We start from the raw sequence: 18,533 nt of genomic DNA, 5'->3' as shown, positions 1-18,533 counted from the left end.
ACCAAATTTAATTTCTTTAAAAACTCCATGTTTACACTTACTGCAAGTTGTAATAGTTGAGATTTCAGTATTAACCCTGTAACACACAACTTGGAACTGCTTGTCAACCTAAAAAAAGGTGATTATTAATATGCTTCCTATTTTATGTCCTTAAATTAAACCTCTGCCTATGTTAAATGTTACTCTCACACATAAACCCTGAATTTAGGTCTTCTTCTTCTTGGGTCCTTATCTGCCAGTGGAGCATAGGCAATTGATGACCCCCCGCCCCATCTCCATCATCCTCTGTCCTGAGACAGCTTCTCGAGGATGGACCAGGAGTGCCCCAGTCATCTAACTTTGGGCTCCACGTCTCTCCTCCATGTGTTACTTGGACGTCCCTTTTCCCTCTTTCCTTCAGGATTTCATTTTAATGCCTGCCTGGTGACATTGTTGGTTGGCTTCCTCAAGCTGTGGCCAATTCACCTCCAGTTCTATTTGCATATTCATATCTCTGTGGATTCCTGGCTGGTGTTTTCCCACAGTGTCTGGTTGGTTACTTTGTCAGTCTATCTAATATTTAGGGTTCTTCTCAGGCATGGTCGACGGTCTTCTTTGTCGTTCTCCAGGTTTCACAGCCATATAGGAGCACTTTTTTTTAGATTATGAGGACACGCAGTCCTCTTTTATTGTCACTTAGTAATGCATGCATTAAAAAATGAGAAATGATACAATATTCCTTCGGTGTGATATCACAGAAACACAGGACAGACCAAGACTGAAAAACTGACAAAAACCACATAATTATAACATATAGTTACGACAGTGCAACAATATCATAACTTGATGAAGAACAGGCCATGGCACAGTAAAAAAGTTCAAAGTCTCTCTAAAGTCCCACATCTCACGCAGACGGGAGAAGGAAGAAAACTCTCCCTGCCATGCCCGACCACAGTCCGACTCTGAGTCGTCAGAAAACTTCAAGCCTTCGAGCCTCCGACCAGCCCTCCGACACCGAGCACTGAGCACCATCTCTGTCGAGCGCTTTGACCCCAGCCCCAGCCATCAGCAGTGGGCAAAGCCGAGGATTTTGGGGCCTTCCTTCCGGAGATTCTCGATCGCACAGCAGCAAACCGGGCATTTCAGAAGTTTCTCCAGATGTTCCTCCGTGCTTCTCACGGCTGTCTCCATCAAATCAGAATTGTGCACGGTACCCTACTTAACAAATATGATATCATTTCACTGGAGAGCTGCGCGCGCTGCGTTGCGCCGCCATCTTCTCCTCCCTTCATTTGAGTTGAGGATTCTGATTTCATTTTTTCTTTATATGTCCACACTTTCTTCAAGACGCCTGAATTTATTTAACAACATTTATTTGGCACTTTTTGAAAATCCAGATGCAGCATGTTAATAGGATTACTTTAAATCCACCCTGCAAGTTGCTAAAACTCTGATATTTCAAACAAAAATTCCCCCATAAACTACTGTAATTTGTCCTTGCATAATGGCAGAACGATTTTCCAGTGGTCTATTACCAACTGCTTAACCCCAGTGTTTTGCTGGCTACCATTATCAGGCCAATTGTTCCTTCTTTCCTAAATAGTATCATTATGTTTGCTATGGTTTATTATTTAGGAATGTTCCAGAATCAGGGGAAATTTAAGACATCATCACCTCCTAAGAGCCATCTCTCTTAAAAACCTAGATTCAGCAGTCAGGTTCAGAGAATTACACTTTCACTTTGCTCACAGTAATCCTTGTTATTAGGCTCTTGCTTCCTCCTTATTTCTGCTATATATTTGCAGTGAAGGCAAATACAAAATATTTATTTAATTCCATTTAATGAGACTACATTTCACCTCTTTACTTCTTTTTTACTACATGCAACTAAAGATGCTATAACAGAAGAAAATAGGAGCAGGAGTCATTCCCCTGTCCCCTTAGTCCTGCCCTGTCATTCAATATGGTCACAGCTACTCTCCCCCAAGCCTCAACTCTTCGGAACCAGTTCCCCATACCTCTTCCTTAAGTATCCCAATGATCCAGCCTCTGCAGCTTTCTGGGATATTCAATTGCAGAGATACATCACCTTCAAGAAAAAGTTCCAACACCCCTCAGTTTTCAAACACAGAGCTCTTACCATCAAACTCAATATGTAAGTTTGCTGATGACACAACAATTGTAGGCCGTATCTCGGGGAATGATGAGTTTGAGTACAGAGAGGAAATTAAGAACCTGGTGGCATGGTGCAAAGACAATAACCTATCCCTCAACGTCAGCAAGATGAAGGAATTGGTTGTTGACTTCAGAAGGAGAAGCGGACTGCACGACCCAATTTACATCGGTGGTGCGCAAGTGGAACAGGTCAAAAGCTTCAAGTTCCTCGGGATCAATATCACAAATGACCTGACTTGGTCCAACCAAGCAGAGTTCACTGCCAAGAAGGCCCATCAGCGCCTTTACTTCTTGAGAAAACTAAAGAAATTTGGCCTGTCCCCTAAAACCCTCTCTCATTTTTATAGATGCACTGTAGAAAGCATTCTTCTAGTGTGCATCACAACCTGGTATGGAAGTTGTCCTGTCCAAGACCGAAAGAAGCTGCAGAAGATCGTGAACACGGCACAGCACACCACACAAACCAATCTTCCGTCCGTGGACTCACTTTACACCGCACGCTGTCGGAGCAGTGCTGCCAGGATAATCAAGGACACGACCCACCCAGCCAACACACTTTTTGTCCCTCTTCCCTCCAGGAGAAGCTTCAGGAGCTTGAAGACTCATACGGCCAGATTTGGTAACAGCTTGTTTTCAACTGTGATAAGGCTGCTGAATGGATCCTGACACGGATCTGGGCCGTACCCTCCAAATATCCGGACCTGCCTCTCGGTTTTTTTGCACTACCTTACTTCCCATTTTTCTATTTTCTATTTATGATTTATAATTTACATTTTTAACATTTACTAATTTTAACTATTTTTGATATTTAATATTTGTAATCCAGGGAGTGTGAAGCGCAGAATCAAATATCACTGTGATGATTGTACATTCTAGTACCAATTGTTTGGCAACAATAAAGTATAAAGTATAAAGTACCTTGGAACAATGTTCCTTCATTTAAGACTTTCTCAGTGGTGGAAACATTCATAAAAGGCAGAGCCAAAACTGGTAGACTCAGAGTCATAGAACACTACAGCAAAGAAACAGGATCTTTGACCCATCTAGTCAACAACAAACTATTAATCTGCCTAGTCCCATCAACCAGAACCTGGAATATAGCCCTCCACATACCTATCCAAATTATTCTTAAATGTTGAAATTGAACCTGTATCCACCACATCCATTGGCGACTAGTTCTACACTCTCACCGCCCTCTGTGTGAAGAAGATCCCCCTCATGTTCTCCTTCAACATTTCACCTTTCACCCTTAACCCATGACCTCTAGTTTTAGTCTCACTCAACCTCAGTGGAAAACGTCTGTTTGTATTTATCCCTCTATACCACTCATAATTTTTTATACCTGCATCAAATCTCCTTTCATTCTTCTACACTCCAGAGGATAAAGTCCTAACCTGTTCAACCTTTCCCTATAACATGCCCTCAAGTCCTGACAACATCCTTGTAAATTTTCTTTGCATTCTTCCAATCTTATTGACATCTTTCCTGTAGGTAGGTTGCCACAACTTCACACTAAACTCCAAATTAGGCCTCAACAACATCTTATACAACTTCAACATAAAATCCCAACTCCTGTACTTAATACTTGGATTTACAAAAGTGAATATGCCAAAAGCTTTCTTTACAGCCCCATTTACCTGTGACACCATTTTCAGGGAATTATGCTTCTGTATTCCCAGATCCCTCTATTCTACTCACTCTTCAGTGCCCTACTACTCACTGTGCAAGTCCTACCCTGGTTTGTCCTCCCAAAGTACAACAGCTCACTCTTGTCTGCATTGAATTCCATCTGCCATTTTTCATCCCATTTTTCCATCTGGTCCAGATCCTGCTGCATGCTTTCCTCACTGTCCACTACACCCAGATCTTGATTTAATCTGCAAAAGTGCTGATCCAGTTAACCACATTATCAATCAGATCATTGATATAGATGACAAACAACAATAGACCCAGCACTGATCCCTGAAGCACATGCCTCCACTTAGAGAGGCAACCATCCACTATCACTCTCTGCCTTCTCTTGTGAAGCCAATGTCCAATCCAATTTACTACCTCAACTTGAATGCCATCTTGAAATCTAAACTTACTACCTCATCTTGAACGCCAACCACAATTTCACAATTTCAGTTGTAGCTTAGTGGGTAGCGCAATCTTTCTTGGATCAGAAGGCTGAAAGTTTCAAGGCACAAACACAAATATCTGGGCTGATGTTCCAATACTGCACTGAGACACTGATTTCACATGGGACATTGAACCCAAGTATATATGCTCTCTCTTTACAAATTTCCTTTGCATCGTTCAAGGAAGAGCAAACAAGTTATTTACCCGTCACACATCATTAATAAAGCAAACAATCTGGCCATTATTGCGGCATTTGTGTTACTTAGTCAGTAAGGGAGTCTTCAAGAGACAGTGCTGAAGAAAGCAGCATCCTTCATGAAGGATCCCCACCATCCCCACCAGATGCCCTATACTCAAAACTACCGTCAGCGAGGAGGTACAGAGCCAGAAGACCCATAATCAACCATTTAGAAACAGCTTCTTCCCCTCCGTTACTAAGTTTAAGAACAGTCCACGAACACTACCTCATTGCAACACATACAAAATGCTGGAGGAACTCAGCAGGCCAGGCAGCATTTATGGAAAAAAGTACAGTCGACATTTCAGGCCACTACCTCATTATTCCTTTTTTCTGCATTATTTGGTTATTTTGTAATCTACAGTAATTTTATGTTTTTGCATTGTACTGCTGCTGAACAATAAATTTCATGTCGTATAAGTCTGTGATGATAAACCTGATTCAGATTTAGCTACATATCCAACAACTGCAGATAATGATAAATATTTCCCTTAATCCAAAATAAATTATGAAATGGGAGTAATGTGAGCCCAGGTTATTCCATAGGATCTCTATATAAAGAAGAGGAAAATCTCCAAATTTATCTCAAGCTTTTCAATATGTCACTGATATTGCCCACATTATGACTGAAATGGAAATGTTTATTGATAATTGCACATTGCTCAGTTCAATTTTCTATTCTGTGACTAGTGCAGCAAGACTTAGACTATATTCCAACAGGAGTTAATGAGCTAAATATGAAATTCTGAGAATACTTAGGTAGCATGTGAGGAGAAAGAAAGAGAGTTCACGTTTCAGATTGATGACTCTTCATCAGAACTCTGAAAGAGTGGAAGGGGTGAACAGTTTTTAGTTCCTGTGTCAGCACTCAGAGGATCCATCCTGGCCTTAGCACAGGGATGCATCAAAATGAAGAAGGCACATCTGTATCTCTACTTTCTCAGAAGTCTGAGGAGATTCTGCATTCATTGAAGACGACAACAAACCTCCACAGATGAATTGTGAAAGCATCCTGACTGACTGCATCATGCCTGGCATGGGAATTCCAAGGCTCAGGATGTAAGGGGCTACAGAGACCAGTAGAGTCAGCCATTTCCAGCATGGGCACAACCCTCCCAACCACTGAAGACATCTACAAGTGGCAAAGTATCAGGCTGGCAATACCCATCGTTAAGGACCCATACTATCTGGGCCATGCTCGGTTCTCATTGCTGCTACTAGGCAGGATGTACAGGAGCCTGGACACCCACGTTCAGCAACACTGCCGTCAGGTTCCTGAACCAACTTCAAAAATACTACCTCAGTCTATACTTCTCTCAGTTTTAACTGAAGCCATTATCTTTATTTTTGCTATTTTTTCATGTCAGTTACATATATATAATTTATGTTTATTTAAGTCAATGTAATTTATGTTTGTAATGTACTGTGCTGCTGCAAAAAACTAGTTTTGAGGCATTTCTATCCTGGGTTTGCATGCCCATGACAATAAACACTGTTAGAAACTATCCTACACCATTCAATTTATTTTGAAGCTGTCTGACACGCCGAGTTAACCCAGCATTTTCTGCTTCTATCTCAGATTTATAGCATCTGTAGTTTTGCTTTTGCTCTTCCATGAGCTGATATGTAGGAAGCTTTCTGTCATACAAGTTTTAGACAATGATCATCTCTGACGAAGGTCTAACCACCTCTTCTTGTCATTCAATGGCATTGCCGTTGCAGAATTGTTTATCACCTGGAGTGGGTCGGGCAGGATTTGCAGAGAGAAATGGACAGTTCAAGTTTCAGGTCACGACCTCTCATCAGTCCAGGTGAAGGGTCTCAACCTGAAACATTAACTGCCCATATCCTCCAGCACATTATGTGTTAGTCCCAATTTTAAGTACCTCCAATCTCTTGTGTCTCTAGAATCCTTTATTATCTCCATTCTGTAGTCACTATACTTGACATGGCCTTTAAATACAGTTACTACAACAATAGAGTGTTGTACTCTGTACTCCGTGATGAGCGATGGCCCAAAGCTTGTACTGCTAAGGTACAAGTCAGGAATACCCATAAGCATTACTTCACATTCTAGCTGAGTACAGCTCAAGGATGTGTGCTTAGCCCACAGCTCTACTCTCTCTACATCCATGACTGTGTGGCCAGGCACAGCTCAAATGCCACCTATAAATTTGTCAATGACATCACTGCTGCTGGCAGAATCCTAGATGGCTACAAGGAGGCATTAGGAATGAGATAGATTGGCTGGTTGAGTAGTGTTGCAACAAAACCTTTCATTCAATATCACCAACACCAAGGAACTGATTGAGGACTTGTTCAGGAAAACACCGGTCTTCACTGAGGGGTCAGCAGTTGAAAGGGCAAGCAGCTTTGGTTTCTGAGTGCCAACATTTCAGAGAATCTATCCTGGGCCCAACACATCAATGCAATCACAAAGAAGGCACACCAGTGGCTTGACTTCATTAGGCGTACAGATGTATGGTGGAGTGTATTCTAACTAGGAGCATCACAGCCTGGTATGGAGGTTCCAATGCACAAGACGCAACGAGGCTGGAGTGTGTTATAGACTCTGCCTGTTCCATCCTGAGCACAACTCTCCTCACTACGAAGAGCATCTCCAAGAGATGGTGCCTCAAGAAGGAGACATCATTAAAGACCTTTATCATCCTAGTACAACCATTGGGGAGGAGACACAGGAGCCTGAAGATCCACACTCTATGTCGTAAGAACAGCTTCTTCCCCTTCACTATCAGATTTATAAACACTACACCACTATTCCTCTTCTGTACCATTTATTCTGTAACTTATGGTAATATTTTTGTCTTTGTACTGTACTGCAACAAAGTTTACAACATATGCCAGTGATAATAAACTTGACAACCAAGGCTAGTCCTCCCTACTTCCCATGAAGGGATAAAAAGCTTACCCCTGCTATCATTCCTAGCTGTCTGTTCTAGAAACTGATGGTTCTTTTGTGTTATGAAGCTCCTCCTGTTAACTTTGATAAATTATTTGAATCTTGCCTTAACACAACATTGAAGGTTTAGTTTATCTTCTGTCTTTCATATTGCATCACCCGTGCCTCTGACAAGAGCTGCTGATGAGAACGGCTTGGACCGAAATTCTGGAGTATCCAAGGCTGGGATCAAGACAGGGTCTCAAACGGGAATGAGAAACTGAGCACAAAACAGCACTAGATGAAATCACTGGTAGGCTTACAATTGAGCACTGAACCTATGTTCAGGTGTTTCTTAAATACCTAAATACCTCTTGGCACCCAAAACATGATATGAATTAACAGGAACATCAGAAGCCTTTAATGAGGCTGTGCCAGCTATCTGTATTCCAGAGAGTTAGAGCATTTAAATCTCAGAAGCTGATAGGGTTGGAAGCTTCCCATAACAGGAGCCCCTCCCCTACAGCCGACTCCTGACAGCCCTGGTTGCTTGGAAAGGCGGTGATGGTAATTGTGGATGAGAGAGTAACCAAACTGGTTCTCTGAACAGTGACATCCCATGTGTCAAGTGCTGTAAGGTGTTGTGGGTGACATCTGTCCACAGCAAATGGTCACACCATCCGTCAGGTCTTTCCGAGGCATCTCAGGGTATGTACTAAGTCTTGGTTGATCCATTCTGTCTGGCTGTTGGATTGTGGGTGAAACTCTGAAGAAAGGCTTGCTGTTGGCCCTATCAGTTTACTGAAAAACTTCCAGAAATGTGACGAGAATTGTGGACCACGATCCAAGGCAGTGTCCACTAGGAATCCACGGACTCCGAAGACCTGGTCCAGGACAATCCCATCTGCCTCTGTCGTGGAAGCAAACACCTTTTCTTCAGTCCAAATCCCTCCCAGTCCACTAGGTACTGCCAAACACCTCAAACAGTATGCAAGTCCAACAGTCTTTTCTCTGTGAAGACCAGGGTGGTGGCAGGGCGGATGGAGCTGGGGCTAAGGGGCTGGTGCAGACAGGTTTTAATTTAGAGATGTGGTAAGTGGGGTTGATCTTTAGGATCTTGGGGATCTAAGGTGTATGCCACCAGATTTACTTTCCTCAGGATCTTAAAGGGATCAGTGAACTTGGGTGCTAACTTTCTGCATTCTAACCAGAGAGCCAGATTAGGAGTGGACAGCCAGACCTGTTGTCCAGGCTGTAACCCGGGACCCAAACTTCTCCTTCAGTTTGCCTTGGTCTCCACTCTCCGGGGAAGAAGCTGGCAAAATCTGTCTTGCCCTCATCCTTTTCTGCTTGCAGCATTGGACAACATCTTCCGCCACAGGGACCTCAACCTCGGCTTCTTGTTCCAGAAAGAGAGGCAGAGGGTAACCAAACTGATTCACCGAACAGTGACATCGCATGTGTCAAGCACTCTAAGGTGTTGTGGGTGACCTCTACCCACAGCAAATGGTCACACCATCCGTCTGGTCTTTCCGAGGCATCTCAGGGTACATAGTAAATCTTGGTTGGTCCACTCCGTCTGGCTGTTGGACTGTAGGTGAAACTCTGAGGAAAGGCTTGTTGTTGTCCCTATCAGTTTACAGAAAGACTTCCAGAAATGTGGTGAGAATTGTGGACCACGATCCAAGACAGTGTCCATCGGGAATCCATGGACCCCGAAGACCTGGTCCAGGACAATCTCATCCGCCTCTGCCGTGGAAGGTAGCTTCGTTTTTCTAAAGGCTTGGAAAATGGCTGGGGCATTCGCAAGGCTGAAAGGCATACACTGGCACTCATGGTGCCCTGCCAGTGTATTGAATGCCGTCTTCCACTCATCTCTGTCCCTGATACAGACTAGATTGTAGGAACTCTGGATGTCTAATGTTGTGAATACCCTCGCCCTTTGGAACATCTCAAAAACCGTATTCATAAGAGGAAGGGGGTAGCGGTTCTCGGTTGTCATGCAGTTCAATCCTTTGTAATCAATGCACGGCCACAGGCTCCCATCTCTCTTGTATGAAGAAGAAACTGCACCGGTGGGTGAGGTGGAGGGCCGAATGAAGCTTGTGGCAGGAGCTTCCTTCATAAACTTCTCCATGGCGCTTCTCTCTGGGCCTGAGTGTGCGTACAAACAACTCTGCAGAGGACAAGTACTGGGTAACAAGTCTATGGCACAGTCATAGGGTCGATGTGGTGGAAGAACTGAGGCCTTTCCCGTGCTGAAGACTTCCTCCACTCTAATAGCATTCCAACCACTCTCCTGAGCCAAGGTCCGAAATCCATCTGCGTAATTAGCTGCTGACCATTCCTCCCTGTCGAATCTTTATCAGGCAGTCTGAGGCTCAGCTGGCTCTGGTGGGGTGATAAAACATCTTCCCCATGATGGCCATAAACTCCTCTGAATCTATGCAGAACTCTGACCGATGTTCTCAATGCACGGTGGCCCAGGCCAGGGCTCTTGCATTCAGGAGGGATATAATGAAGGCCGCTTTTCCACGTTGCAAAGGGAATCAGGAGGCTGAAGTTCAAATACTAATGAGCATTGAATGAGGAAACTGCTTCCAGAGCCCAGGTTCTTGTCGAATCTCTCCAGGGTTGGAAGATGTACTGGCTCAAGAGCAGGACCGACTGGTTCTCCCAAGTGACTAATGGTTCCACCTTGCAAAAGTTGACCAATGGCTACCTGGAGGTGGTGAATCTCCAGGCTCTGACTGTAAATATATTTGCTGTGGCTGGTATAACGAATGAAACACTCTGATACCCTGCTGGATCCATATTGAGGCTCAGATGTACTGTGATGATGAGGATGGCTTGGACCCAAATGCTGGAGTATCCAAGGCAGGGATTGAGACACAGTCTCAACCAGGATCAAGAAACTGAGCGCAAAACAAACGCTAAATGGAATCACTGGTAGGCTTACGATTGAGCACTGAACCTGTGTTCAGGTGTTCCTTAAATATTCAATTCCTGGTGCCCAAAACATGATTATCAATTAACAAGAATGTCCTAAGCCCTTAATGAGGTTGTGCCAGCTTGGTTAGTTGGTTAGTAGACAGGAAGCAAAGAGTGGGAATAAACGGGACCTTTTCAGAATGGCAGGCAGTGACTAGTGGGGTACCACAAGGCTAGGTGCTGGGACTCCAGTTGTTTACAATATATATTAATGACTTAGATGAGGGAATTAAATGCAGCATCTCCAAGTTTGCGGATGACACGAAGCTAGGCGGCAGTGTTAGCTGTGGGGAGGGTGCTAAGGAGATGCAGGGTGACTTGGATAGGTTGGGTGCGAGGGCAAATTCATGGCAGATGCAATTTAATGTGGATAAATGTGAAGTTATCCACTTTGGTGGCAAAAACAGGAAAACAGATTATTATCTGAATGGTGGCCGATTATGAAAAGGGGAGGTGCAACGAGACCTGGGTGTCATTATACACCAGTCATTGAAAGTAGGCATGCAGGTACAGCAGGCAGTGAAAAAGACGAATGGTATGCTGGCACTTATAGCAAGAGGATTTGAGTACAGGAGCAGGGAGGTACTACTGCAGTTGTACAAGGCCTTGGTGAGACCACACCTGACGTATTGTGTGCAGTTTTGGTCCCCTAATCTGAGGAAAGATATCCTTGCCATAGAGGGATTACAAAGAAGGTTCACCAGATTGATTCCTGGGATGGCAGGACTTTCATATGAAGAAAGATTGGATGAACTAGGCTTGTACTTGTTGGAATTTAGAAGATTGAGGGGGGATCTGATTGAAACATATAAAATCCTAAAGGGATTGGACAGGCTAGATGCAGGAAGATTGTTCCCGATGTTGGGGAAGTCCAGAACGAGGGGTTACAGTTTGAGGATAAAGGCGAAGCCTTTTAGGACTGAGATTAGGAAAAACTTCTTCACACAGAGAGTGGTGAATCTGTGGAATTCTCTGCCACAGGAAACAGTTGAGGTCAGTTCATTGGCTATATTTAAGAGGGAGTTAGATATGGCCCTTGTGGCTAGGGGGATCAGAGGGTATGGAGGGAAGGCTGGTGCAGGGTTCTGAGTTGGATGATCAGCCATGATCATAATAAATGGCGGTGCAGGCTCGAAGGGCCGAATGGCCTACTCCTGCACCTATTTTCTATGTTTCTATGTTTCTATGTTTACCCGTACTCCAGAGAGTTAGAGTGTTTAAACCTCGGAAGCTGGAGTGGTTAGAAGCGTCTCGTAACAGTGTCAGCTTCCAGGTTAGCCAATTTCTTTCAAACTTAGAACATAGAACAGGAACAGGAACAGGAACAGGAACAGGCCGTTCAGCACAATGTTGTGCCAAACCAGCTAAAAAGCAAATCAAAAACATCCAAACACTAATCCCTCCTACCTACACCATGTCCATATCTCTTCATCATCCTTACATCCATGTACCTATCCAATCACCTCTTAAAAGCCTGTACTGTATTTGCCTTTACCAGCACACGAGGCAGTGCATTCCAGGCATCAATCACTCTCCGAGTAAAAAACTTATCCCTCACATCCCCCTTTAAACAACCCCCTCTCACCTTCAATTCATGCCCTCTAGTATTAGACATTTCTACCCTAGGAAACAGATACTCTCTGCCCTCTATCTATGATTCTCATAATCTTGTAAACAGCTATCCAGTCTCCCTCAGCCTCTGCCACTCCAGAGAAAACAACCCAAGTTTGTCCAGCACATGCCCTCCAAATCAGGCAGCATCCTGGTGAACCTCTTCTGCACCCTCTCCGAAGCCTCAACATCCTTCCTGTAGTGGGGCAACCAGAACTGTACACCATACTCCAGATGTGGCCTAACCAAAGTTTTATAAATTTGCAACATAACCTCCTGACTTTTGAACTCAATGCCTCAACTAATAAAAGCAAGCACTCCATAAACCTGCTTAACCACCTTATCAACCTGTGCAGCCACTTTCATGGAGCTATGAACTTGGATCCCAAGGTCTCTCTGCTCAGCAGCACTGTTAATGCTCTTGCCCTTGACAGTGTACTGACTCCTTGCATTTGCCCTACTGAGGTGCAACACCTCACATTTATCTGAGCTAAACTCCATCTGCCATTTCTCAGCCCATGTCTACAACTGATCTATACTGTGCTATTTTTCTTTACTATCCAACTCCTCCAATCTTGGTATAATCTGCAAATCTATCAACCCACCCATCTACGTTTTCACCCAGGTCATTTATATACATCACAAACAGCGGAGATCCCAGCACAAATATCTGTGGAACTCCACTAATGACAGACCTCCAGCAGAATAATCCCCTTTGACCATTACCATCAGTCTTCTATGTGCAATCCATACAGATAATTCGCCACAGACCTTATGCATCTTGATCTTCTGGATTAGCCTCTCACGAAGGACTTTGTCAAACACCATACTAAAATCTATGCAGACAACATCCACTGCCCTGCCCTTGTCAATCTCTCTTGTCATAAAACTCAATCAAGTTAGTAAGACATGACTTGCTTCGCACAAAACCATGCTGGCTCTCCCTAATGAAGTCATGGATTTCCAAATGCTTATATATACTGTTTCTAAAAATTTTCTCCTCCAATTTCTCTGTAACTGATTTGAGACTCACTGGTCTATAGTTCCTAGGATTTTTCCTTATTCCCTTCTTAAATAGCAGTACAACATAAGCCACTTGCCAGTCCTCTGGGACCTTGCCTGTGGCTAGACAGGACACAAAGATACTGGTCAAAGGCCCAGCATTCTCATCTCTTGCCTGCATCAATAAACTAGGTAAATCCCATCAGGCCCTGGGGGTCTTTGCCACCTTAATACTCCTTAGCAGGTCCAATACTTCCACCTCCTTGACCTTTAAACACCTTAACATATTTATACACTCAGGACTAATCGCCTGGTTCTCCATATCCTTTTCCCAGGTAAATACTGAAACAATGTACTCATCGAGTACCTCACTCGCATGCTCCACATCCAAGCAAATGTTCCCCCCTTTATCCACTTTAATTTATCCACTTTAATTTTCCTCAAGACAGCAAGCACCTCCTCCTTTTCAATCTGTACAGTTTGCATGGTCTCACTACTTGATTCCCTCAATTCCATAGATTTCATGCCAGCTTCCTTAGTAAATACAGACGCAAAAAACCTATTTAAGATCTCCCCCATTTCCTTTGGTTCCGCAAAAAGCCGACCACTCTGATCTTCAAGAGGACCAATTTTATCCCTTACAATCCTTTTGCTCTTAATATACTTGTAAAAGCTCTTTGGATTATCCTTCACTTTGACTGCCAAGGCAACCTCATGTCTTCTTTTTACCCTCCTGATTTCTTTCTTAAGTATTTTCTTGCACTTCTTATACTCCTCAAGCACCTGATTTACCCCCTGTTTCCTATACATTTCATACAACTCCCTCTTCTTCTTTATCAGAGTTGCAATATCCCTTGAGAACCAAGGTTCCTTATTCCTATTCAATTTGCCTTTAATCCTGACAGGAACATACAAACTCTGCACTCTCAAAATTTACCCTTTGAAGGCTTCCCACCTACCAATCACATCTTTGCCAGAGAACAACCTGTCCCAATCCACACTTTTTAGATCCTTTCTCATTTCTTCAAATTTGGCCTTCTTCCAGTTCAGAACCTCAACCCTAGGACCAGATCCATCCTTGTCCATGATCAAATTGAAACTAATGGTGTTATGATCACTGGAACCAAAGTGCTCCCCTACACAGACTTCTGTCACTTGCCCTAATTTGTTTCCTAACAGGAGATCCAATATTGCATCCCCTCTAGTTGGTCGTTCTATATACTGATTTAGAAAACTTTCCTGAACACATTTTACAAACTCTAAACCATCTAGACCCCTAATAGTATGGGAGTCCCAATCAATCTGGTATTGAGAACACGTATGTGCAGGTGGTTCTGTTATAATGTGTTTTCATAACATGAATTGGATATAATTTGATTGCAGAATTACATGGGCTGAATTGGTTATTACACAATTTTGATTGGGAACTAGTCTTGCAGTAATCAGTTACGGGTTGCCTGTTACAGTGCATGAGGTGAAAGTCCTAAGGTCAAAATCCATTTATCATCAAAGTATTCCACTGCTTACTGGCAGCCACAATACAACCCATTAAAAAGAAAACTGCTAAACACCCAACACACAAAGAGAAAACAAATTGTGCAGCCCATAGAAGTAACAAATTGCTTCAAAACTGAAGTTTTACAAAAGACACAACGCTACTCATCACTGTTCTGGAGCACAGTTCATCGCAGAGATGAGTAAACGTTGTGAGACCACAGACATGAAGCCAGTCATCACTAAACCCAGAGCAGGTCACAGACTCACTGAAGTGCAGAGCTGAGTAAACGTCGTGGACTAGCGAGCGGAACCAACCCATCCCTCACCTCCCCGGCCTTTTCAATCTGGCCTGGTGCTTAAATCATTTGAACATCAGCTTGTCCCTTGTTCACGTCACGTACTGCTCTGGGGCCAGGACCCTGCCGGCACAATTTGGCCTGTGCCCAACTTTTCCAATTCGGTCCCATCCTTAAATCGATTAGACATCAGGATTGCCCTCTCTTCTGCTTCCACTTGCCTCTGCCGTGCATCCCCTTTGCCTTCACCTCTGCTTCCTCCTCCTGCCTCCACTCATCTAGCCTCGCCTCTGCATGCCTCTCCTATTAATAAGTGGTTTTCTTTGTTTTGTATTCTGCTGGACATCACCAGTGCTATCTTAAACCAGACAGTTACTTTGGAAATTGTTGAATCAAAAAGTAATTAATCTTGGAGACATAAACAATTTCCAAGTCATCTCCCAGTGGTAGTCAGACATTCAGATACCATTGTCTACTAAGAATACAGGCTGCTAGTTTTATCAAGGGAGATCATTGAAAAGTTACTCTGGAAATTGACAAGCTATTGTATGCAACAACAGCTTTCTATAGAATGGCAAACAGTAACAAAATAAACTCCTAGCAATTAAAATCAACCTTTATTTTGAAAATCCTTCAGGAAAAGTGACTTAGTTATTACAAGTCAGAAACTCCCCAGCTTCTAACCACATTTCCCAATGACAGAATTATTTTATAGTGCAATTTTCTACAATATAAGGCTTCTTAGGGACACAGCTATTGAGCTATTACAGAACTACCTACAGTATATTCTGAAACAAAGGTAAGGATGGGATTAGGGATGGGCTTTGGCATCAAGTCGCTTTACTGTGCTGTCGATTTGGGTTCAGCATGCTAAATGAAGCTTTTGGAGAAAAATATGCATATCTAATAAGAAGCTAATATCAGAAAAGCTGACAAGAAATTTAAAAGTAAAAATCATCTGAACTGACAGCTTCCGAACTAGTAATTTGTCATATGGTGTCACAATGCTGTTGTGTGGAGAGCAGGGCGGGAGGGGGTGGGGGTGGGGAACAGAGTTGTTGATTGGAATGTGAATGAATAAAGGTTGGGTAGCACCACTCTAAAAACGGGCAGTGAACGCTGATGTTCAGTGCTTGGTTAAAAGATGGTCAACTCAGTGGGTGGAAGGGCTTGTTTTCATTCTGTAACAGTCTATGACTCCGTATAAGCAACAGCTGCAGAAAATTGTACAATTTGCTCAAAGGTTTGAGGTAAATATCATTTCAAAATGAACATCTATCATGACTTCAGAAATTAGATTGGGTTTCTCACATCACACATTCCATAAACTGGTCTTCAGCAAAACTATAATTATTAAATGCTGTGTTTATTTTGGCATTCAGTAGGTTGGGGTTAAAACTTACATTTTCCGTTGTTCCTGTAATAACATGGAGGCCATCATAGGTTGACTTGATGTACATGCCCTACAAGAAGATCAGATGCAAAATCAATGAGACAAGTAGTTTGTTACAGCCAATTTTGTCCAACATTCTTATCCATTTATATCAGGTATGAACCAAGCATCAACTAACTACCACCTGAGGAACTCCAAAATCAAAAACCCACAACTCTGGAATAAAAAAAACATAAAGTATGCACTTTGTGTCAATAACCTTAGCTTGTCAGAAATTGAGTTACAAATTGAAACATCAGAAATAACTGCATTAAACAACATGTTCTGTGCATCCAATCATATTTCCTTCAATGCTGACCCTCAGTACATAGATTTTGGTTAGTTGATCCATTGGTTAATCAGGGTAGCTGCTTATTTGGGGCAACTCTTAAAGAACAAAAACAAATCAGGAAAATAACTGGGATTCCTTTCATTTATTTGGAATGCTTTGTCACTTACATCATAACCACGGATTCGACAGCACAGCATATACAGCAATTGCGCTTGTGAATATGCACATATCAGCTAATTATTATTTCATTGTGATGGTATTTAACTCCATTCCTTTCGGCAGAGCGCTTGTCGAGACTTGAGCAAAGCACAGCAACGTTTCGCTGACTGCTTGCATTCGGCCTTGCCTGCGATATTGGACTATTGAGTATAATAAGTATTATGAACTAATTTGTTACTTAGCTTGTCTTTTTTTAAATACTTTTTATACCTTTTAAACTCCAGCTAATAGGGGCAGCCGCTTAGTTGGACCACAATATACTGGTCCCGATGTGTCCCAATAAACCAGAATCCATTGTAATCCTCTCAGACAGCATTCCTCCAAAGCTCTCCACCAATACTTTCAGACTCCCCCAGCTTCCACAATGCTGCAAGACCCAATCCCACTAACAGAGTGAAACCAGACCCCTTTGCATCTCCAGAAGCATCAGGCGAAGTCTGACTGCAACCCCACCCACACTTTGCTCAGCAGCAACCAACTCTCCAGAACAGGTAGACAGCAGCCTTCCTGTTGCATGTCATCCTACCACCAAAGATGTCAAGCATCACAGTACTGCTGGACACCTTTCACCACACTACAGAACAGGACTCCATGCCTTTCTCTTCAATGGTTAGTGCTTATTTCAATGCAAAACAACGTAGACAACAATACTTACTACTTCTTCATTTTATTTTTGCACTATTTATTTAACTATTTTTTATATATATACACACACACTTACTGTAATTCATAGTTTTTTTTCTGTGATAATGTGCTGCATTGTGCTGCTGCCACAAAGTTAACAAATTTCATGACATATGCTGGTGATATTAAACCTGAATCTGATTCTGAGTGAAAATGGCAGGGATCTGAGCTCATCTCTGCCTGAGCTGCTGAGCTCTCTGCTGGGCAACAAATCCTGCCAGAGAGAGTAAGGCACTGAGAATGAGAGAAGCAGTGGTGATGGGGCATGGGAGTGAAGAGAGAGGAACAGTGAGAGGAGTAATGGATTCTTTGGCACATGTTTTCTCTGAATATAACAAGGGTGAGTTGATTCAAAATGCATTTGAAACCTTATTAACATATTTACAGTGGCCTTCACTTGAGAATATGTAGAAAATAGAAAAAAAAGTCTCCATACATTTAGAAGTGGGACAACATGATGCAGTTTGACTGCAGGCCAACACATTACCCTTTCATGCTTTGTTTATATCGGAGAAACAGCGGAAATGCATACTAATTTATAATTCCAGATATCCAGACTTGAATTACTAATAGCTGGTCTTTTTCTAGAAGGTGCACAACTTCCTGAATGTTACCAAGACCTTCTGCACCACCATAGTCAATTTGAGAGAATGATTTCAGTATTGTAATGTCTATTGTTCCACACAAAGTATCACAATACCCATAGAAGCTTGAAGAAAAAGGGCTTTCTTTAACCATCTGTGAGTAGTGTACTTATTTTTTGACTTTGTATAATTGCTTAGCTTCACATTAAAAACTACCTGGGGTTTTGATAGATCTTGGTTAATCCATTATAAATATCACCGATGAGTACAACTGCTTCAGACAGATGAAGTAATCACACATTTAGGGAGGATAGGGAGGGTTTAAACTAATTTGGCAGGGGAATAGGAACCGGAGTGACAGGGCTGAGCAAGGGGAAAACAGAAATAAATCAAAGGTAGCGTGCAACAGAGATTACAGAAAGGACAGGCAGGAGATGAGGCTTAATCACAGCCAGTGGCATGAGTTACAGAGCAATACAGGCGCGGTACAGTTAAAACAGGAAGCAACAAATA

At 42.8% G+C, this 18,533-nt stretch overlaps 1 protein-coding gene across 1 annotated transcript in view; it reads right to left on the bottom strand.

Annotated features, from left to right (window-relative positions):
• The window catches only part of LOC140204068 (connector enhancer of kinase suppressor of ras 2), an 807,212-nt gene that overhangs the window by 383,404 nt on the left and 405,275 nt on the right, over positions 1-18,533 (bottom strand). Inside the window, 1 exon segment of the mRNA XM_072270362.1 lies at positions 16,213-16,272. Coding sequence (XP_072126463.1) covers positions 16,213-16,272 — 60 coding nt within the window.

This window comes from Mobula birostris, chromosome 10 (assembly GCF_030028105.1).
Source record: "Mobula birostris isolate sMobBir1 chromosome 10, sMobBir1.hap1, whole genome shotgun sequence".
NCBI classification, from domain to species: domain Eukaryota; kingdom Metazoa; phylum Chordata; class Chondrichthyes; order Myliobatiformes; family Myliobatidae; genus Mobula; species Mobula birostris.
The sequence above is the reverse complement of the archived record's forward strand: the minus strand, read 5'-3'. Positions and strand labels throughout refer to the sequence as shown.